This window comes from Ruditapes philippinarum, unplaced genomic scaffold (genome assembly GCF_026571515.1).
Source record: "Ruditapes philippinarum isolate M1 unplaced genomic scaffold, ASM2657151v2 ctg1903_1_1_1_1, whole genome shotgun sequence".
In the NCBI taxonomy this organism is placed as follows: domain Eukaryota; kingdom Metazoa; phylum Mollusca; class Bivalvia; order Venerida; family Veneridae; genus Ruditapes; species Ruditapes philippinarum.
In genome coordinates this window covers 13,167-37,564 of record NW_026866018.1, presented here as the reverse complement: position 1 = coordinate 37,564, position 24,398 = coordinate 13,167, and the positions used below count along the sequence as shown (strand labels likewise).

The 24,398-nt window shown below is 32.5% G+C and overlaps 1 protein-coding gene across 1 annotated transcript in view; it reads right to left on the bottom strand.

Moving 5' to 3' along the window:
• Window positions 1-24,398, bottom strand: part of LOC132731009 (uncharacterized) — a 56,262-nt gene that overhangs the window by 27,756 nt on the left and 4,108 nt on the right. The window contains exons 10-27 of the mRNA XM_060717107.1: window positions 20,419-20,579; window positions 11,848-12,015; window positions 11,278-11,434; window positions 10,095-10,258; window positions 8,180-8,347; window positions 7,754-7,921; window positions 7,247-7,420; window positions 6,899-7,066; window positions 4,786-4,953; window positions 4,488-4,658; window positions 3,730-3,909; window positions 3,303-3,425; window positions 2,859-2,983; window positions 2,242-2,580; window positions 1,650-1,875; window positions 1,065-1,327; window positions 644-854; window positions 33-275 (exon numbers count right to left, since the gene is read on the bottom strand). Coding sequence (XP_060573090.1) covers window positions 33-275; window positions 644-854; window positions 1,065-1,327; window positions 1,650-1,875; window positions 2,242-2,580; window positions 2,859-2,983; window positions 3,303-3,425; window positions 3,730-3,909; window positions 4,488-4,658; window positions 4,786-4,953; window positions 6,899-7,066; window positions 7,247-7,420; window positions 7,754-7,921; window positions 8,180-8,347; window positions 10,095-10,258; window positions 11,278-11,434; window positions 11,848-12,015; window positions 20,419-20,579 — 3,377 coding nt within the window. The remainder of the gene's footprint in view (window positions 1-32; window positions 276-643; window positions 855-1,064; window positions 1,328-1,649; window positions 1,876-2,241; window positions 2,581-2,858; window positions 2,984-3,302; window positions 3,426-3,729; window positions 3,910-4,487; window positions 4,659-4,785; window positions 4,954-6,898; window positions 7,067-7,246; window positions 7,421-7,753; window positions 7,922-8,179; window positions 8,348-10,094; window positions 10,259-11,277; window positions 11,435-11,847; window positions 12,016-20,418; window positions 20,580-24,398) is intronic.

Genomic DNA, 24,398 nt, shown 5'->3' with positions numbered 1-24,398 from the left:
ATTTTGCTGCATACAAGTTTTATTGAAGTTACCATTTTTGGCCTTGTTCATTTCCACATGGAATGAGACATTGGACGAATCTTTTGCAGCAAACGCACTAAAAACTGTTGCGTCAGACAGCGACCCGTCTTGTTTCCTTGCCCGCTCTGTTCTTGCTTGGAGATCAAAGGAAATATTTTCTGTTTGAACTTTGAGAAGGGTGTATTCTCCCAGGCCATTAAATGTAAAGTTAAGACCATCCAATGTTTGGAAATGTGGATCGCCCCAAAATATTCCTTTAAAAATAATGAGAGCATAATAAATAAAAATAAAAAATAAAAACAAAATTGTTAGCAGTGGATATATTGAGGTGAATATGAAAATATAATTTGAGAAAAGCATATAAAAATATTTTCCTAAATAATTTATTAATATTCTGACATGATTTTGTATAAAATTAAAACTAAAAAATCATAGCATCAACAACAACAAAAAAGAAATGAATAAAAAAGTAAAAAAAAAACACAAAAAAACACAACAAATATATTAAAAAAAAATCCCACCCCAAAGAAAAGAAACATAAAAAAATATGTTTTTCTCTTCACTTGTCATTTGTATACATTTACTTTTTATGCCAAACAAAAAAACAAAACATTTTACACACCAAAATTATATGGTGATTGCCGGTAGCATGCACCAGTTGGACGTAAATCGTAGAAAAGATTGCAGTTGTTCGAAAGCTCACAGCATACTTTTCTTGGATGAACGTCATTTATATAATGATCCACTTGATGATCTGGATGGTATCGGTAAAAGCTTCCAGCCACCGGTCGTCTGTCCGTCCAAAGCCATGTTGAAAGATCGTAACAGCATGACTGAGATGAAACATATATAATGGGATTGATATAGATTTTATATACATGATCAAATGCATTATCGTGACTACATAAAATATGTTTTAATCATTTAATGTAAAGCTGACAAAGGACTGTGTTATTTATTATTTAACATCATCTCTGCTTTTAGAATTTATCATACCATATCAACTGATTAAACTTTTGATTGAACAAAACTCCAATATTGACCTTTCCATACGGCTGATATATTTGTCCAGGAAACATATTGACGCATGTGTAAGGTGTTTGTAGCCATCGATTAATATTCCAAAACCAAGGATCAGTCCTTGATAACCATATGTCACAAGGGCAATCAGGAAGTCGACTTGCTATGATGTCATTTTTCTGTTTCTCTTCTAGATTTGCATTGTACCATGTGATACATTCAACATCATAGTTTGGTTTTGAGTCAGTCACACTTGACAATGGTTTGAATATCAGACCAGATACTCCTAAAAAACAAAAAAACATTAAAATAAAAGTTACCCTCTTAGCATACGGATAGATTCCTTAAGTAAATAAATGAATAAGTTACAAAATACTAAACTGAAAGTGGTGCAGAATGTTATCATTATCATTTATCGTTAATGTGCATCTATCATCTCATTTTATTATATGCATTATTAAAGGTATTTCAATGCTTAAAGGCCATTTACTATCTATTATCTATTTATAACGCATAAATGTCGAGGTTTGTTATAAATCAATTTTAGATAAAGGTATAAATAAATACAATATTAAAGACATTAAAGACATAAATAATAATGACAGTACCGTTATACGACGAAGGCAAACTCTGCTCTACTGTATCAAGCCCTAATGATGAGTCTGAGAATGAAAATGGGTGGGTATATGGTTTAGTTTGATTTATCGCATATCCAACCCAAATTGTGGGGTTCTGGGCTCCCTTATATCTCCACTGCATGAAATCATGGCCGTAAATGAAGAATGAAAATGTTACAGAACCGTCTGAAATAAGTACTGCTTGAAATGTAACGGCCTGAAAATAAATGTAGATAAATATTGACATGAACTTTCTAAATTTGGTTCGGTAATTTTCGTTACTTTTAGCTATTTTGTTTCGACTTTTTTATTATTGTTCAATGTTCAAACAAGTTGATAATATTTTCTGTGACGGCAGGATTTAAGTCAGTTTAACTCGGGAGTATGGTATTATTTTATAAATAATGCTTGTTAAAAATTAATACTGTCTTCGGGAAAATGAGCTTTTATTACTAAACTGTTACAATGGAAAATGCTACGTTATAACATATCTCTCTTTTGTAGATCTACACTGGGAGTTTTCCGGAATATAATCCATTCTTCATTATCTTAAATTTTAATCGATAAGCAAAATTCAACAAACCTGTGTTTTATCATAATCATTGTTAGATGCCTTCATAGAGTCCCAAGTTGCTAGCAGTACAAAACTGGCATCAAACTTGTCGATGTCCCCAAATGTTGTCACTATGTCTTCTAGGTATGTAACCAAACTAGACTGAGACTCTCTATCTTCTTTCATCATTTTGTAATTGTTTTGAATGTCATAGATGCGGTAGAAAACAGATCCCGATGATGAATTGATTGGTGCATGGAATGGTGCTACAAGTGTTCTATTAGCAAACTCAGAAACACTGTCTCTGTTCCTCGGAGGTGTTGGATTGGTATATTTACTATCAAAACTTATAATACCATTTGAACATACCTGAAACAAAATAATTGTTTATAAAGGCAAATTATTCCGTTGAATGTAATGTTACAATAAATTATTAATGTTTTCTTTAGATACAATAAGAACATACAGGTTTTAATCATAATTAATCATACACGAAGAAAACAACAGGCAATCAAATTTGAAAGGATTTATTCAGGGCTAACAGTCTTAAAATAATAATAATAACATTGATACATCTGCTACAACTTGTTGTCGACTAAACAATTCATTAAACATATACATAATCTTTGTTTGATTTACAAACTTACATATAACTCTTTATGCATTATATCAAACATAGGAATGCCTGGAGAAAACAAAATCTTCTCTCCACAAACGCTGCTTTTTGGTACTTCTTTATCTTTATGTTTAAGTCCATATGGTATCAGTGGCACTAAAAGAATACGAGAATTGAGCTAAAGTAGTAGTCTGTTATTACTTTATTAAGAAGTTTTATTGTGATCATCACTTCTGCAAAGAACAATACAATTGAAATGTATCTTTAATGTCTATTCCAAAATAGTTTTAATTTGCATCAATTTGCTGAAATTGATTTACACAAAAAAGTTTCCCGATCGTCGTTTTTGGCTTGTTGTTTATTTTATTTAAAGAAAAGAAATTGTTCATAAAAACACAGGAGATGTTGTATTTAATCTGCAAGAAAGAAAGAAATTACCGAAACAATGTCGAAAACAATGTTTTGTTTAACTTACTTGTATCACATTTATTTGCCTTTTCATCATGGATTCCAGACACGCATGAACACAAATGATTGGTACACTTGGCGTTCCCGGTATTACAATAATCTGGTGTAACGCAGGTACCGCCTATATTTGCTATAAAACAGAACAATCATTTGAAATACTAAACATGTAATGAGCTTTTTGTTAAAGTGTGTTACTGCCTTATTAATATCAACATGCAAATGGGTTCATCAAAACAAAGGAGTAATCATCTAATAGAAAATGGTTTTTGTTAATTTAAACTAAATTTATCTTAAAAAGTATACAGAAATTAATTTTCTGAAAACTTGGAAACTACTTATCAGTTTTGTATAATTTTATTTACGGAGTTCCTAAAAATATTCTTAACTGAAAGTCTACACGTTTATAACATTATGTTTAAATCAAAACAAATTACATTTTTCTACGCATAAAGGCGGTGATGAGCTCCATTTCCCATCGCTTTTACAGGTAATCGATGTCCTCCCAACAAGAAGAAATCCGTCATTGCAAACAAAATTAATTGTCGCATTGTACTTTGTACCTTCTGAATCATCCCATTTCCCATTTCCCGGTAGATTTTCAGGTTGTTTACAATCTTTAACATATCAAAAGAAGTTCAAATTACGTTTATTCTTTTAAGTTGAGAAAATATCACATTTAAAAAATACAAAATACCGTATATCAGTTGATTTTTGTCGCAAATATCTAATTTTCGCTAAAATCGCGTGCAATGAATATCGAGAAAAATAGAATTGCTAAGGTTTCCTACAATTCAAAACAAGGAGTTCTCGAGTTTCTGGAACTTTATTCCAAGCTTTAGGTTTGCTCCCAAGTTAAGTCGTATATTTTCATATTGTAATGCCTACACATCAATGTGTCAAGTATCAGTTTTCAATATTCATGGTTATTTAGAATTAAATGATGTTTTTTATATAAGTTCATACACCTGATATGAGTAAATAAGCAGTTGATCTGAAGTCATATTGATGGAAAAGCCAAAAACATTTTACGATTTATATAATTTATGGTTTACATTTTTAAAAGCCAAATTCTTGATTTTATTGAGTGATTTTTTATATATCTTTTCTGTTTGTCACTCTTTATAAACCACTTTTAACGTAAAATAACAAATAGTGTGTAGGTAGTGAAACATGTCTTTCCTTCTTCGTTTACCTTTTATTTTACACTGCGGATTATCGCTCCATACACCCCCGTCATCACACGTAATAATGTTGTCCCCAATTAATTCATACCCAGTGTTACATTCAATAGTTGCACTACTGCCAAATTCAGTTCCACCGTTATCAACTCTTTTTCCATTTTCTGGTGTTGGATCACCACAATCTATCGAGTATTAAAAAAAATGTGTTACAAAATGTAACATAGATATTATTTGTATAATATAACTTTTCAAACAACAATTTGTTTAGACAATGATTATGATATAATCTAAAATAATTCAACGACATACCTTGCTTTTGACAGGAGACGCTACTATTCCACCCGTCCAACACACAGATAGCAATGGGTGGCCCTTCTAATCTATAACCTTCGTTACATGTCACAAAGGCCGATGATCCAATAGTTGTACCAGAAGATGCATTAACTTTGCCGTTTGGAACCGACAATAAACCACAATCTGACGACAAAAAAACTCTTAATCATATATATATATCCAAACCTTCAAATGACTTCCGTCATATACTTCAAATTTGCACAATAAAAGCAGGCTGTTAATGTTAATAGTGTCACCAATGCAAAGCAATTATAATGATTGATTTATTTTAATTTTGTTCATTTGAAATATACTAGTAGTTTTCAAAAATTTAAACTATCATGGTTTTGTTCCCTAGTACTTAATAAATATTTCAATTGGCCAGTTGAAGATATTTATTTTCAAAACTCATAGCTAAATGTAAGATCTGAATAATATACATATTAAACACGTCTTCTTTCAAATGTCATCTTGGAAAGTAAGAAAATTACCTTTGGATGTTTTGAAAAAAATAGCGAGATGAACAGGTACAGTGAATGTTGAGAAAACCGGACGCTGAGAAAAACGGAACTCTCTAAATACCGGACGATTAATTCAGTCCCAAATATTTCCTTTGTTAAACTATTGCATTAAACATTGACAATACCGGAATCTGTAAAAACCGAATATCGGACGGTTGATAGGGACCCTTGAAGTCAATTATATAGATAATTACCCTGACAATACCGGACGGCGAAGGTGTGAATAACCTTGTTTACTTGTCAATTGGTTGTGTCTAATACGCTAACTGAGCTGTAATGGGACACTGATTGTCTAATTTGTTTATTATGTCCGTTTTCACAGTTTGAGTTATTGTAAGACATAGATGTTACCGTTTTATATCTATAATGCCAAAATGCACGAGGAATTGGTACGTTAAAATATAAATAAAAAATAGAGTATTTTAATACTGCGTTGCTTTTGTATATTCATTTCCCATAATATCAACGCAACGGAAAAGACATTTATCGGCGCCAAGTTCTATTCTATCGCCAAAACGAATTCAACGATAGTGACCAAGTTGAATTAATAACAGACAGTGAAACTTTGCAAAGACTCTTAAATAAGGCATCGGCAATATTTACAGTGGGAGGGGGCGTTATTAAAAATAAACAAAGTAAACTATGTTCGTTAAATCATTATCCTGTACCCAAATGTAAACAAGTGCGGATATAACAGGACTGAATCATTATGAGGTAACTGCTGCTAGTGTCAAATAAATTTTTTATTGTATTTAGATGCAATAAAGAGACAAAAAATAAAACATGTTTAATTTTTAATTCATCATTTATTTAGCAATTTACGTACATATGATCATGAAAATGCAAATATACAGCATCCGTTGTAAGTCAATGTTCGGTACATAGGATTCTAAAGGAGACATTGAGAAAACCGGACCGCTGAGAAAACCGGACAAAACCCTCGGTCCAAAAGCCGTCTGGTTTTCTCAACTTTCACTGTACTTGCATGTTTTTAGTAAGCTTTGTTGCTTTTGGGGTGTAAAGTAACCCACGTTCAATCTGTAGTTACAAGATATGTATCTATAAAGTTTAGGTTGACATAATATCATGCTTTTGCTATCTTTCAGTCAGAATATATTGGTACAAAACGGTCGGAGAGTTTTCACTTTGCAAAATCTGCAAAAACGAATAATTCTCTTTCTGTTGAATCCCTATCGTACATCCTATGTACGTCAATTCAACTATAGCCCATAACATTATCCTTCACTTATTTCTAAGGTTGCAGCAGTGGTTACCTTTCAGAACGGTCGTCATTCTTAAGACTTAATATTATAACATTCTTTAATATTTTTATCACTGCTCTTGCAGTGTTATTCAAAAGACAATTATCTTCCTAATATCTAAATGATACCCTTCAACATCAATTTAACAAATGACGCACACGTGGGTCTGTGAACGTCGCCTTCCCTTGTTGATATTTGTCCTGAAAAGCCAGGAAATGGAAGGTTGAAAAAGGACACTATTGCCTTATTCCATCAAAACAAGGACAAAATTCATTTACATAACTATAGTTGTCAATGTATACTTACCAGAAGCGTCACAAACTGGGTTATCACTCCAAGTACCGTCAGCTTGACATATAATTGTAGAATTCCCTTTGATGTTCAATCCATGATCGCATGTTACTGATACTACTGAGCCGTATATTGTGTGGGTGGAATTTCTATTACCGTTATTAGGTGTTGGATCACCACAATCTGAAAATTTACAATTTAGTAAGAACAGTGAATATTATTCTTTAAATTGTTATAGACAATATTGTTAATGAATACAGCAAATTCATTTCTTAAGGCATATTCTTTAATAATATAACATGGCAAAAGTGATATAAATGGTTTTATGTAAATATAGAAAGACATGATCCAAGAAACATTTACCTATGATATTACACGAAGGCCATGACTCCCACGTGCCATTTGCTAAGCAAGACACGGGCGTGCTACCGTCTGGTCTGTAGCCTATATTACAGCTGATGACAGCTATCTCCCTGTACGTTGTTTTGTTCTCTGAGAGTGTGACATTCGCATTATCGGGCGACGGTATTCCACAGTCTTGAAACATAAAACAATGCAAACATGAAAAAGATTTGCAACAGTTGGAACAATAGTATAATAAAAAATTCAAAAGTTAATAAATTTAAATGTATGTTGTGTATCTTTCATAATTTCTTAAATGGACATTTCTCTTAGTGTATTTTCTTCTTAACAAATTAGTGCAATTGCAATCAATAAATGTGAAAAAGCCGATACATGTGTATTCTTATTTCTTTATTATCTTTTTATAAAATACATTTGTAATAGGTCCACTTATTCCAAAATAAAGTTATAATTGTTATGAAATTTTGTCGAGAAATTTGAAAAAAATGCTGTTTTCTAAGTATTTACCAACTATATTGCATGACGGATAGTCTGTCCATGTTTCATTTGACTGGCAAGTAATTATGTCATTTCCCGACAAGTTATAACCAGTATCACACGTGATCTTAGCTACAGTTCCATTCGCAGTTTCAGTAGTGTTACTTTGTCCATTTGGCGGAGCTGCGTTTTGACAATCTGAAAATAATTCATTTACAAATCAATAAATAAGGTATCTAAATATGCTTTATATATTATACGACATACCTTATAGCTCAACAGCAAGCTAAGAAATCTTGCAGATCCGATTTGTAAAGGCCTGTTCAAAAACTTTATTGGTTTGTGCAAGCAACATAGCATGCCTTTGACGTCTTAAATATTCTATTACATTGTCTTTACTTGATGCAAGACACTAGATCAAGACAATCAGATCAGGTTTTCATAAGCTCACAATACCTATTAACTTGCAAGATGATGTATCAGTCCAGTTGTTAGTAAGTTGACAAGTTATTACTGCATCACCAAGAAGCAAATATCCGTCATTGCAGATCACTTCAACGACAGCTCCGTAGCCTGATTCTGACGAATTTATCCGTCCGTTAGCTGGTGTGGGATCTCCGCAGTCTTAAAAGCATATACATATAACACATATTATAACACGACCCGCATTTTCCCCCATTGAACAGAGAAGAACCGAAAGTGTGTGTTATTATGCATTCTAACAAGACCCGCATTTTTCCCCTTTGAACATAAAAAAACCGAAAGTGTGTGTTATTATGCAATAGAGTCACTGTTTGACGCTCTATATTTAGACATGTGACGTAATCATTATACATGTGACGTAACCACTATAAAATCCGACGCGCTGACAATTAGTACGGAAACAAACCAAGCGCAATTTTGCTTAATAGCAGGTACGGCAGCATTTTGTTGTTTATGTCGTGTTAGAATCGCAATAATATATCCAAATCGCTGATTTTATCGCTGGATAACATCACTGTTTGTCGTTCGGATGCGCATCATTATATCACTCGGGCAACGCCCTCGTGATATAATTCCTCGCACCCGAACTCCAAACAGTGATGTTATTGAGCGATAAAATCACTGTTTATATATATACTGTATATGTTGATATACTATTTCTTTATTTGCATAACTTATGCAATATCTGCTCTAATATTCAATAGGTTAAATGTGTGTTGCTCACAGAGAGAATAGTCTATATCTATATGAAAATATGAACAGCAGAATGTTTACGACGAATAATCTTGTTAAAAAAGCTTTTGCATAATCAAAAATCTTGTCAAAATAATCTTGTCTGAAAGTTAACTACAACTTTGAAAGCATTATGCAAAATCGTAAACATTCCAGACCAAATAATATACAAAATATACCTGTTTTAAAAATTGGGTAATATCAGTTCACAGTCTTATTATTTTTATCATAAATTAGAATTATGTTAAAGTGTTTTAAGATTTCATACATCTAATGTATTGCTACAATTTAGAAGTGTATTCAATTAGGATAGTACTACTACTGAACTGCGTTGAGAGTTCGAAGCCGAGTAGGGCCACATTTTTCTCTTTCTTCCTTTCCGTTAAACATTAGTTTTGTATCTCTCAGATTCTTATAGACAGAAAGAGTATTAATTTTTCACAACATAATTAGGTATAAATTGGCTAAATTATGTTATATGATAATAACAAATATGTGTTATGGAATTTCTAAGCCTAATACAACCATAACTAAGCGATAAATTTATATTTTATACTTTTTAAACGACCAATCAACATATTTTTAGAAACCCTTAGCACTTAATTTTGGTGACAACAAATCAACATATTTTTAGAAACCCTTAGCAGACTTTGATATTGGTGATATTTTTCTTTTTGGCAATCACAGCAGCAAAAAGATCAAGCTAGTGCTTAAAATGGATGGAATGAGGTATTATTTTCATACATATTTCAATCATTTTGAATGGAAACACTTATTTAGAGTAACACTTTGTAAGCTACATAGCTATATGTTATTTTTTATTTTAAATAATAATTGATAGGAAAACGAGTTTCATAGGAATGATAACAGAGAGGTTTTGCTTTTTTAAAATGTTGAAGTATTTGTTTAGAAGGGTATCCATAAGACTAGTCATAATCGTAACTGAATCATATTCAAATATTGCATACATTTGTTCTGTGAGGAATGCAACATAGCTTTGGTGATACTTTTTTTAATTTTCTGATGGTGCTTCATAATAATGCCATTGTTATATTACGGTTTAGATTCTTAAAAAGTGTTTGCAGTTTCGGGAAATGTATCTAATAAGTATCATGTTTTAATAATATTTCAATCCTTCAGTTTGAAAAAGCAATACCTGTACAAATAACCGAAACGTCATTTGAATGATCGCAATCATCATATGTAACATATGAACAGTTGTTCAAATGTGTTGCAGTTGGTAAACAATTGAGGTCGTCAACAAAAATTGGACCTTTCCCCTCTCCAAAGTAGGCACTGGAATAAACTTCGAAGGCGCGCCTGCAAATACAATAATGCTGCTATTGCACTACTACTATATACTATACTACTTTTTCTATTGAATACTATGTTCATATGTCCCCCTCCATGTCCAGCGTTCAAAGTCTTATGGTTTATATTTATTTACACTTTATTATATTTTATAGTCATTATAATGCTGCTGACCGTTTTAAGGCGGCGCCCCTCTGTGTTCCTCAGATGTATGTCTATGTTGTTTCATACTGTTTTTGGTGACACTTTTGCTTGGGTCCCTTGTTGTTTTCTCGTCTACGGTAAGTATCTTCCCCATTACCCCTAGTTTTTATTTCTTTTGATTAACCCCCCCCCCCTTCCCCCGGTCTCCTGTCTCTTTCCCCATTGACTGTGTGGGCCAATAGTCAATCATTTACTTGTTTTCTTTGAATTCCTAATCAGTTACAAATTATTTATCATTTAGTGATTAACCTGTCTGTGCTCTGTCTTTGTCCTGTCCTGTTTTTGTGTGGGGTCCGCCTGGGCTCCTTGCCACTGGTTCTTGTTGCTTGTCATATTGGGGTTGCGTTCATTGAACGCCGCCTTTCCTTGTTGATCTTGTTTATCATTTGTTATATACTTCAGCATCACCAGTTAATATGTTTTGCACGTTGTTTACCACGGCCGAATCATTATTGTTATGTTTACAAATTTTTCGAATTTTGATTAGCTTAAACACTTTATTATACTATGCAGTATATACCATGAAGAGCCAAAGCACGCACAACTTACATTGTATTTTGTCTAAACGGTTATCTATGTGTTGGCATAAGGTTTATGTTTGCTTTCGGTTCTGTACTGTATATGTTAAGTTTCAAATGTCGTTACTTTGAAAATTAATTAAAAGGTGTACCGCAATGAAGACTTGGTACTTTAATGACTTTTGTAGACGCTGAATGTATGACGCCGTCATCTCATAATATAATTAAATGAAACACTCAGTCATTTTCGAAATATTCAATAAAATTCATGTTTCCCAATCATAATGAAGAAAACAAAGCACTTACGCATAACCAATCATTCGACAAACTGTATCAGCTTCTTCTTTTCCGAAATAATTATCACAAACTGTACCCCACGTGTCCATAACCTTTATCTCAACTCGACCATTACTCGGCTTAGTCCCATCTTTTAAACGAATATCACTTATGTCTAAAGGGAACTCTGTAACAGAGCAAGAGTAGAACATTTGTGAATGTATATGTTCTGGATATACCGCTCTCTTGGTATATGTTTGCAAAATATTTCCGAAGTTTTCAATTCTGCTAGTAATGTCTACAAAGCCTTTAAACGCTCAATTATTGATCCGGTACATAAGAGAGTGAATTTCAACAACCTGACTGAAATTATTGTATTTCATGTATTTGCTTTGAAAGTTACGTTACTGTAAGTTAATGATATTCATCTTTATTAGCACATATTACTTAACAAAGCAATGATCATAGAGAGGATATTAAAGTTTTTTCTATAAATACACAGTTTATTTCCATCGAGTGGTATGAAAACATCTAGTGCATAAGTGGCGGTAACAAATTCTATTTACTTGTATATAAGTATATGATAAATAATATGCATACTGTATTCCTTGCATTCACCCTCGGTCACCCAGGACTTTGTAACATTATTACATGTCATTTTTAACGTTCCTATGTATGTCCTGTAGTAAGAGCAATCGGCATAAAGTGTTGTTCCATTGTAACTGAAGTAACCAACATCCCAGTAGTTTATCTCTGGCTGGCCACATTCTAAAAGTCATGCACATATGAATGATCAATAATCAATTAATTTTGCCTCTATTTTGTGTAATTTGGCTATTAAAATACTGTTAGCTTTGCAAAAAAAATATTTCATAATAAAGTAATACAAATTGTATGAGAATCTAAAATTGGGAATTTGAAATTACAGGTTCTAAATTATTATTTGTTTGAAACCTACACCTTGGTTTTTAATCATTTTTACTACCGGCAAGTGATTTATTTTGAAAAAAAGATATACCATTGAAATACAATATAATACAACACATAACTGCCTGAGAGAATTGATAAAATACTCTATTATGTATAGTATAGTCAAATATTTTTGCTTTTATTAGATACTTTCATGATTTTATATAGTTTATAGTGTTACGAACAGTAATAAAAGATAATGATGTTTGCCATAATTATTGTGGTTCAAAGAATACGCCGGTTGCTGTTCATAAAGTATATCATTGGGAATAAAGAACTAGAGAATTTCTATAAAACGTTATAATATAGTATTATATAATATTGTATTTGATATAGAAACAAGTTTGTAATAAGTCTATTTGATATAGAGACAACTTTGTGATAGTTTATTCGATATACATGTAGAAACGAGATCGTGATAAGGCTTTTTGATATAGAAATTAGCCCGTGATAAGTCTGTGTGATATTGAAACGAGTTTGTGATGATACAGTGTATTTATATAGTTTATATGACTGTATACTCGCAAATACAAGTTTACGATAATGTGAATTTGATATAGAAACGAGTTTGTGATTTTAAAAGTGTATTTGATATAGAAATGAGTTTTTGTTAACAGTATATTTGGAAATGTCTTTTAATCTGTAACGTTCACTTGACTGAAGATTGGCAAATGTTTTATATTCAAGGCAGTTATATTATTTTATTCTAACAAACGTGACACTATCAAGTTTAAGTCAATCATCGTTATAATAGCACTTATTTGATGTTCAAAAATTTGAAAACCTAATTTTTCAACCATCTTAGTCATCAACAAATATCAATAAGCAGCAATTTGTTGTCTCTCTATTAAGAAAAAAAATATTTTACCACTGATACGTCACATTGAACTAAACAGTTCGTATTATACAAACGTCATACAATAATATCTCATTCTGTTAATTAATCACATGTCGGTGAAGATGTTTTACTTAAGCATATGCCATAAATCCAAGACATGATACTGTAACATAACATTCTAAAGAACAATAATATATCAAAGAAGTTGATGACGATACAAAAACAAACAACTCTGTGCAAATAAATATTTTGTTAGATGATGCAAACACCATGGAATCAAACTTTTGTCGTTTGAACTCATTTGTTTGATTTAAAGTATGCTTGTTAATATTGTAACGTATCTCCGAGCGGGCTTTTGATTATAAGACAATTTAACGTTCAACTACTTATTTACAGTTTATCATATACATATATTTTTTCTTATGGTTACCTTACCATTGATTGATTGGACAAAGTAATGATTACTGATTATATGGTGAACAAACTATATAATAAAGAACCAAAACAAACTATATAATAACTATATAATAAAAACAATTGATGAAAATCACACAATATTTACAGCTTATAGTAAGCTGGGCTTCTATATCGATTGGTGATCGTTTACCTCACCAAAATAATATATACAGCTGTTGTTCATCCAATATCAAAGAAGCTGAGCTTCTATGATAAATAGGACGATCTCTATAGTCGACGTTCAGCAGCTAGAGCAATTATATCCTACTTTTGTATTCCCAAAGAAGCCGAGCTTTTAAGGGATTTACTTATAGGACTTCGATGCCCACGGTTTATCTTCCTGGATAGCTTGAAGTGTTACCTTCGCTTTCCAATCCGAAAAGTGATTTCAAATGCGTCTTCTCCTGCTTATATATGGATAAGAGAAGCGCCATCTACTGGATTACTTCCCCTTGTTCTAAATAATCTCCTTCCCAAAGTACAAGATAATCTCTAAACGTAACGATATATTGAAATTAAACTTACCTTTATAAATTTAGCATACTAATAGATTCTTTCCGACAGATATAACATAGTTATAAACAAATATGACGCTAAAAACATTTAACTATATCTAACTTACCAAAAGAAGTAATAATTGTTGTCATGCAAATGGCGTTTTCAAATTAAAGAGACGTAACTCTTGTATTACTATACACGCGCATTCGTACATAAATAAATTCGCCACATTACCCACGCCTCCGATTTCATGCGTCTCGCATGGACAACAAACTTATCTCCTTATGACCATTTTACATATTTACTTCTTTGGTTTTATGTTTTCTGACAATATGCTGTTTTAGATAAGCCTTTTTCTTAAAAGTGACACCACATGTTTCACATGCATGACGTTGAGTAGCACATTTTGTCTTTTCCTTATCTTCTCTGACAGTAGAAAGGACATAGTCCTTCATCCACAATGGTTTTCTTCTATTTCGTTTGCTAATCACAAACTCATCTTCAATACTATCATCTTCAACAGAACCTTTTACTGAATTTTCTAAAGTTTTGTCCACAATATTATCATTATCTTTATCATTAACGTCTTCAAAACCCATCTCATGAGTTAAGGATTGATTTTCCGCTTTTCTCATTCTATCACAATGAATAACCTGTGGTACCTGTGATCTACCACAATCTACTTTATACAGAACATCTGAGAGTTTTTCTATTACCTGATATGGTCCTCTCCAGTATGACGTAAGCTTTGAAATGCACCCAACTTTCTTTACTGGAAAATACACATAAACCTTATCACCTACCTCAAATACTTCATATGATATCCTTGAATTGTGAATCTTCTTTTGTCTTTTTCATAGACTTACCTGTATATTGTCTAACTATTGAATGGGCTGCTTCTAGTTTATCTTTAAGCTCCCATGCATACTGGTTAGTAGGTACAGGCTTAATACTAGGGGGCATTTCAAACATAATATCTAACGGACATGTAGTTTCTCTACCTAACATGCACATGTTTGGAGTTATTCCGATAGTTTCATGCTCACATGATCTGTATGCCATCATAACATAGGGAAGCATTTCGTCCCAATTTGTATGATGATCATTTACATATGTACTTAACATAGTAACAAGTGTTCTATTGAATCTTTCCACCATTCCATCGGATTGGGGATGGTATGGGGTAGTTCTAGTCTTTTTAATTTGTAAAAGTTCACACATTTCAGCGAAAAGCTGACTTTCAAATTGTCTGCCTTGGTCTGAATGTATGTAGTTGGGAATACCAAATCTTGAGATAACTTCTTCAATCAATATTTTTGCTATTGTCTTTGCTTCCATATTCGGCATTGCATGACATTCAGTCCATTTGGTGAAATAATCCCCGATAACAAGAATATATTTATTACCCCTATCCGATATTGGTAATTCTCCCAAGATATCTATTGCGATTCTTTCCATAGGGTAGCTTGATCTTACAATATGCATTGGTGCCCTTTTTATTCTATTTGGATCTTTACGTTTTTGACATTTTTCACATCCCCCAATGTAAAGTTTTACATCTGTTTTTAGCCCAGGCCAATAATACTTCTGACGAATCTTACTCAATGTTTTCTTAATGCCTAAATGTCCAGAAGCCTTTATATCATGGCAGTATATTAATACTGTCCGTCTGTAACTTAGAGGTACTATACATTGCCATTGCACTATGTCAGTTCCTAAAACATCCCATTTTCGAACCAATATATTTTCTCTTATGGATAATCTTTGCCATTGACCTAACAAAGATTTGACAAATGGACTTTCCTTCAATAGTTCTTTTGCATCAGGCTTTTTATCGCATTTTATCCATGTTTTCACTTTAACAATGTCAGAGTCTTGTTCTTGAATTTGTTCTATGTTGAGTACATCATCATCAGATTGTGTTTTGACTTTACATATGGTCTTGGGTACTTCTACAAAATTTAAATTCTGCAAAACATTATCAGTTCTCTCTGATGTATGTTCATCATCACGCCTTCTACTCATTCCATCTGCGTTTTTGTGCATTTTGCCTGGCCGATGTACAATATCCATTTGAAACTCAGACAATACTTCTAGCCAACCAGCTACCTGACCTTCAGGGTTCTTGAATTGCATAAGCCATCTTAGTGATCCATGATCAGTTCTTACGGTGAATCTTTTCCCATAAAGATAGTGTTTGAAATATTTAACAAAATGTACTAGTGCTAATAATTCTTTTCTTGTTGTACAATATCGTTTCTCTGACTTAGTTAAAGTTCTACTAGCATAAGCTATTACCCTTTCTGTGTTGTCTATCTTTTGTGACAGGATTCCCCCAATTGCTATATCACTTGCATCAACATCCAGAATAAATGGTTTTGTAAAGTCTGGATAACTCAAAATTGGAGAATTGACAAGCTTCTTTTTAAGTGTAGCGAAAGCTTGATCACAGTCTCTGTTCCATATGAACCGTTTACCTTTCTCTGTAAGTTGATGCAATGGTTTTGCTATATCTGAGAACTCAAAAATAAATTTTCGATAATAGCTGCATAGTCCCAAGAAAGATCTAACATCAGTAGTGTTTTTCGGTAAAGGCCAATCAATAATAGCTTGTGTTTTCTTCGGGTCTGTTCTTATACCATCAGACGATATCACATGACCAAGATACTCAACCTCTTGTGCAAATAAATGACATTTTTTAGGCTTAAGTTTAAGACCTGCACTTTGCAATCTGGAAAATACTTTATCAAGATTTGTTAACATTTCTTCAAATGTTCGACCATGGACTATTATGTCATCCAGATATATAAGACAAATTTGCCAATTTAATCCTGCTTATACTATCTCCATTAATCATTCAAATGTCGCCGGAGCATTGCAAAGCCCAAATGGCATGACCCGAAACTGAAAAAGGCCTTGTCTGGAAATGAAAGCAGTCTTTTCTTTGTCTTTTTCATCTACCTCTACTTGCCAGTAACCTGAGCTAAGGTCCATACATGAAAACCATTTAGCTCCAGACAGTTGAACTAAAGTATCGTCTATCCGTGGTAAAGGGTATGCGTCTTTTATTGTCACGTCATTTAGCTTTCTGTAATCTATGCAAAAACGTTTGCTTCCGTCACGTTTTTGCACCATCACAATGCCACTTGCCCATGGACTAGAGGATTCTTCTATTATGCCTTTATCAAGCATATCATTGATTTGTTGATCAATTTCTACATTCATATGAACAGGTGCTCTACGAAGTCTTTGTTTTATAGGATGAGCATCGCCTGTAGGTATATTATGTTTAATTATTCCAGTTCGACCTATATCAGTATCATTCTCTGAGAAAATTGTTGAATATTTTAAAAGCAGTCGAGCAACATCATCACTTTGTTTAGGCGACATGCCAGTTACTCTTCTATGATACAGATCTAGTAAATAAGATGGAATATCATTAACTGAACATGTCTTTGACTCAACTTTATTGACATTGGTAACAGGACAAATGTTTGCTATATTTGTACCTGCATAAAGTACCTGTGAATCATCTGAAACATTCATTATTCTTACCGGAATGTTTTCTTGTGCATATAACAAAGCTTTGGCTACAATACCTTTTTCACTTTTGTGAGTATGAGAGGGTTCAACCATGAATAATTGCTTAGAGTTATGTATGAGATCAATGTCATTGACTTTCCCTGATATTACTACTTCAAATCTTGCTGGTATTACAGTATTTTGTGCCACAACGACCCCAAAAACCAATATTTTCCCGGGACAAATTTAAAAAACACATGTTAACCAGTTCCCATTTCCAAAAAAAATCAAGCCCAAGGAAAAGGGGGAATTTTTCCCCCTCTACTATATTTGCTACAATTACGTCCATACAACATTTAATGCTGTTGACTTCTATGGAAACTCGTGTCTTTCCTTTGACATCTAATTCTTTGCCAGATGCAGAAAGAATACTGCCATAATAATTTTCGAGAATGTTTTTCATATGCATACGTTCCCAAATATTGACAGAAAGTATGGATAAGGTAGCCCCAGTATCGATAAGACAATTTGCTGGTGTACCATTAATGAGTGCTTTTATGAAGAGACCTGACTCTTGTTTATTTGTGATGTTAACATTATGTTTGTTTTGACTGTAGATCTTGGTTCTAAAATTTTGTTTCGGACACTCGTATTTCAAATGTGTTTCGGATCCACATTCAAAACAATGTCTTTTACTATTATCTTGATTATTTGTTGATCTGCTTTTATATGAATCTCCATGCTGTCCCCCAGGTGTCGTTGAAATACGATGCCGGTTGAAATTAGAACTATCATGCTGCATTTTATAGTTTTGATATTCATGATTTGGCTTTGCCTGTTCAGATTTCTTTAGTAACATGTTCTACCTTTCTACTAAAGCAGTGACTAAGTCATCATAGTTATGTGATGCTTTCGATAGATTTCCATATACACCTTGTGCCTGGCCTCTTAATGAAACTGCAAGATAAAGACCTTTATCAGCGTAGCTCCATTCATTTATCTTGGCACAGGTTTCAAAATGAGCATGATAATCGGCCCATGAACTTGAACCATCATATGTTGCTGGTGTAACTAAATTCTTATGATGTGTTTTCACCTTACTGCTATCAGTTATTTCTTGCATCTTTTTCTTGTTTCGTCTTGTAATAAACCTTTCTGGATCGAGAATATTACCATCCTCATCTAATGAATATTGTCTACTTGCCATATCATTTTGATTTTTCATCACTGTAGAACAATCAGGTGTCCTTGGCAATAACCTACGTCTAACAGGTTTATCGTCATATGTCTGTGTTTCGTTATTACAGACATATTTTCTCCTAATAGGTGTTGAACTCTGATGAAGTCGAGATATCTGCATCTCCAGCTCGCATATTTCTCGTTCAACTCTGAGTCTTTCATTTTCTCGCTGTAAGTCAGACAGCTTCTCTTGTAATTCTTGGAACTCTGGTGCTTGAGCATATGCCATATTAAATGTTGTGAGTAAGTGACAGAAATTATTCTATCAACTATCCCACCGCTGCCACCAAATCTGTAACGTATCTCCGAGCGGGCTTTTGATTATAAGACAATTTAACGTTCAACTACTTATTTACAGTTTATCATATACATATAATTTTTCTTATGGTTACCTTACCATTGATTGATTGGACAAAGTAATGATTACTGATTATATGGTGAACAAACTATATAATAAAGAACCAAAACAAACTATATAATAACTATATAATAAAAACAATTGATGAAAATCACACAATATTTACAGCTTATAGTAATCCAACATCAATATAGAAGCTGGGCTTCTATATCGATTGGTGATCGTTTACCTCACCAAAATAATATATACAGCTGTTGTTCATCCAATATCAAAGAAGCTGAGCTTCTATGATAAATAGGACGATCTCTATAGTCGACGTTCAGCAGCTAGAGCAATTATATCCTACTTTTGTATTCCCAAAGAAGCCGAGCTTTTAAGGGATTTACTTATAGGACTTCGATGCCCACGGTTTATCTTCCTGGATAGCTTGAAGTGTTACCTTCGCTTTCCAATCCGAAAAGTGATTTCAAATGCGTCTTCTCCTGCTTATATATGGATAAGCCATCTACTGGATTACTTCCCCTTGTTCTAAATAATCTCCTTCCCAAAGTACAAGATAATCTCTAAACGTAACGATATATTGAAATTAAACTTGCCTTTATAAATTTAGCATACTAATAGATTCTTTCCGACAGATATAACATAGTTATAAACAAATATGACGCTAAAAACATTTAACTATAACTTACTTACAAAAAGAAGTAATAATTGTCTAAAAATGTAGATGCAAATGGCGTTTTATATTAAAGAGACGTAATTCTTGTATTACTATACACGCGCATTCGTACATAAATAAATTCGCTACAATATTAAGACACTAACTGATGTCGGTGTTTAATTAGTTATTGCAGATGAATGTATCATTTCTTTTTGATCACTAGAAGACAATTTGAACAGATATTTACGGTGATACATATTTGTCATCTCAACTGCAGAATATAACCATAATTGGACAAAGAAATAAACATGAATATCTATCATAAAATGTTCTTATAAAGCATATTCTTTTACTAGATCTACAGTAGTGAATATATGTTTTAGCTACCCCAATTTTTTATATGTAAGGAACGTTGTTTTGATGATTTTTTTTATTGGTTGTCTTGTGTGTTTTATCTTATTTAAAGGGACTACATTGATGTTGTTTGACACGACGGCACTTGAAAGTAATGTTTGAGATTAATAGGTCTTGTTTTGTTTGCAAACAAATTAAAATGCCATAGCAACATTTAAAAAAAAAGAATTTACTATCAAACATCCGCAATAAACGTCTTCAAGTAACATGAGCACATACCATTACACATCACAGACACGTCTCTGTCATGCTTGCAGGAGTTTCGAAACAAATATTTACAGTTACTCAGATCGGTATCGTAAGTTCCACAAAAGAATTCATCAACATACACTGGACCTGTTCCTTGACCATGTGTTGCACCGGTGAAATATTGTGCACCTCTGAAATGTTAAGTAAGTGTTCGTTCAATTTCTATTCCTCTTGATCAAATTGTTTTTTCATAACTCTAAAATATGCATTTTTTTGTTGTATTATGTATAAAAGCTCATATGTTGTGAAAATTATTATTATTGTAGTTTTATTATTATTTGTAAGTAAAGTAAGTAAAGTTTATTTATGTAACATAGGCCTCCGGCCCAAAATACAACATAATACAACAAACATGAAATAGCAATGGTAAAATACAATGAGATGATCATAGATATACATAGTATATTGTAATATAAACATTGGTAGACATCATATAAATTTTGTTTTATAGATATATAAAGATATTAAGAGAATTTCGTAGATCATTTGTAGAATACACTATATAATAACCTTTATAATGTTTTATGTATGTATTTTTTTATGTACTGAATTGGCGTCTATATTTAAGTGCACGATCGAGAAAACGTGCGATAGTTTTATATAATGTCACATCTGCGTTTCTTAGAACAGATATAAATTTTTCACGTGAAGGATTTTTCACCAGTATATCTGGTAGAATGTTTTTACGTATACAATTAAAGTGAATACAAATCAAAAGAATGTGATATTCGTCGTCTAAGCCCGTAAAACAGAGAGGACATATCCTTTGATCAATTGGTATATTATTAAAGAATCCAGTGTTATAACCCAAGGGCAGTAAACCGCCTCTTAATTTTACAATGAGCGACCTGTAATATGAATTTTCAATTTGATCTAGGTACGATCCTCTTATAACGTCAATTTTAATACTTTTATAAAACAACAGTCTGCTAGATGAATCAAGAGCCTCCCGCCATGTTTGAACATCAATATCGCGCAATCTTTGAGATAATTCGCGACAGAACAAGTCATTATTTTCTACTCCCTGGTTAATCCATACATGACCAAATCCATTCATGAAAAGAACACACCTAATTTGAAATGCCCAGCAATCAATGTTATTTTCTGCCCATCGGTATTGGACTTTATAGCATAGTAAAGGTAATCTATTTTCATTCATTTTTAGAATCCTAAACCAGTATTTGATGGCTTTAAGAACTCTGTTACAATATAGTGAAAAACGGCCCAACTCCCCATATACATACTTATTAGGAGTTGACCAGTTTAATTTCAATGCATATTTACAAAACTTGTGATGTACGATGTCAATATCTTTAGCTTTATAAGAAAACCAAATTTCAGCGCCATATGTCAATATAGGCTGTATTTTTTAGTCAAAAAGATTGAACAATAGAGATACAGGAAGTTGTCTGAATCTGTATAAATTAGTTTTAAGTGAAAAATAGCTTTATTTGCTTGTTCAGATAATGTTTTTTGACACATATACCATGATAATCTAGATGAAAACACTATTCCTAAATATTTATAGTAAGACGTTACTTGTATATTTTCTACGCCATAGAACCATTTTTCATAAGCACGCAGGTAACCACCATTCCTAAAGACAATGACCTTTGTTTTATCAAGATTAATTTTTAGATTCCAATTATCACAGTACGACTTTAACCGATTAATCATTCTCTGAAGCTCTATTTTTGTTTCGGCAATTAGAACTAAATCGTCCGCGTAAAGTAAAGGGAATATTTGTTTAAGTTCTAATGAGACACCATGGCAACCATCACCAACATAATTATTAAGGTCATTTAAGAATAGAGAAAATAGTAATGGAGATAACGTACACCCCTGCCTGACACCAAACGGGCATTCAAAACTTTCTGTTAGTCCAGATGGGGATTTAACTCTTGCTTTATTATCATGTTATAACGATTTGATCATTTTTAAAAACTTTGAACTAACATTATTTGAGCATAGTTTATTGTATAGAGCCTGTCTATTAATTCGGTCAAATGCTTTTTCAAAATTAACGAATAAAATATAAAAACTGCCTTGAGGTTTTTGTAGATACTTGGTTATAAAAATGCACAGGCAAAATATATTATCTATAGTGTTATAACCACTCCTAAACCCACCTTGTTCTTCACCTAATACAGAGTTTGCATCACACCATTTCTCAAGCCTTCTATTTAAAATAGATGTAAATATTTTACTCAGTACAGGTAGTAAGCTAATTCCACGATAATTACTTGGATCGTTTTGGTTACCCTTTTAAAGTACAGGTGTGATCAGTGAGATTGACCAATTGTTGGGAAATTCACCATTATCGTATAGCTTATTATATAACAAACATAAAATCGGGATAAGTCTGTCAGAGGCTGCTTTAATAAACTCAGCTGCTGTAATGCCATCAATACCAGCTGATTTGCCTAATTTGAGTTGACCTATTGCCCAGCTGACCTCAGAGGGAGAGATTGCGGAATCAAGAATATCATTAAATATTACACTGTCGTTTGTGGTATCATCAAACGCACCGTTAACAACGGGATTAAATAAACTATAAAAATAATTATACGACTCCTCAGTTGTTATATTAACACGATGAAGCCCTGTGTTTGTCTTTACATAATTCCAAAAATATTTCGGGTTATTACAATTGGCAGCAGCGACAAGTTTTGATCGTTCATTAGCGTCATATCTTAGCTTACACTTACGACATGTTTCTCGATATTCGGATTTAGCTAATTTGTAGTTGTTTAAAGCGTTATCAGTGCGTGATCTACGAAATTCTCTTAACCTCTGAAGAACATTGGTACGAAGTCGTTTACAAGTAGAATTATACCATTTTTGACATTTCTGATTTGTATTAAGATTATTAACACCATTATTTCTATTTATGTTTGATCCAGCATTGTAAAAGCAATCTGTTAGTCTCTGTATAGCTAGATGTATATCATTTTTATCTAAAGCAGTATTAAAATAGTCATACATAGAGTCAATACCTATAATAAACTTTTCAATGTATTGTTGTTTATTATTTTCATCCCATTTCAGTTTAGTATATAGATTTTCAGATACATTACTAAATACTTGTTCAGAAAGATTATCTTCTAATTGTGATGAGCTCTTAATTTTAATGTAAACGGGCATGTGTATTGATTCAATTCGGTTTTCAACATCAAAATCTAAGACATAATCAGATAATGACATATCAGACAAAATATAATCAATAAGACTAGGAGAATTATCAGTATAACATGTACAACAACCTTTGCCAGCATCGTTACCGATTCTGCCATTACATATACGAAGCCAAGTAGCAATACAAAGCTGAAACAATTTTTGGCCGTAATAATTTATAGATTTACCATCAGAATTAGCTCTAGGTGGCGGAATAGTATCTTCAATATAAAAAGTATCACTTAACAATGGAAATTCACCATCCATAGCAATATAATCGGGTTTGTGGATGTATATGCATTAAAGTCACCTAAAACAAAAATGGAATGACCCGGATAGTCACTTTTGACAATAGTAAGCTCGTTTTCGATGATATCAAACAATGCCTCATTCGAATGTATGGACGAATTTTCTGGAGAAATATAAACAAAACCTAATAGCATATTATGAAAAATATTAACTTTAGATTTAACAAGTAGCCATAAAATATTGTGACTAGAAGATCTTAGTTGTCTTATTTCTGCATACTGTAATATAATATTTTTTACAAAAACAGATATTCCACATGAATTTCGTTTTCCAGTTTTAGTTAATGGTCTAATAACATCAAAACATGTATACCCAGTTAATGAAAACTCAACATAATTCTTAGCCCAAGTTTCTACAAAACCAATAATGCTAAATGACTTAATATAATCAACAAAATCTGTTGAATCACAAATATCGTTTCTTCCAGTCAATTTTGATGATAAACCAGAAATATTCCACACACCTAA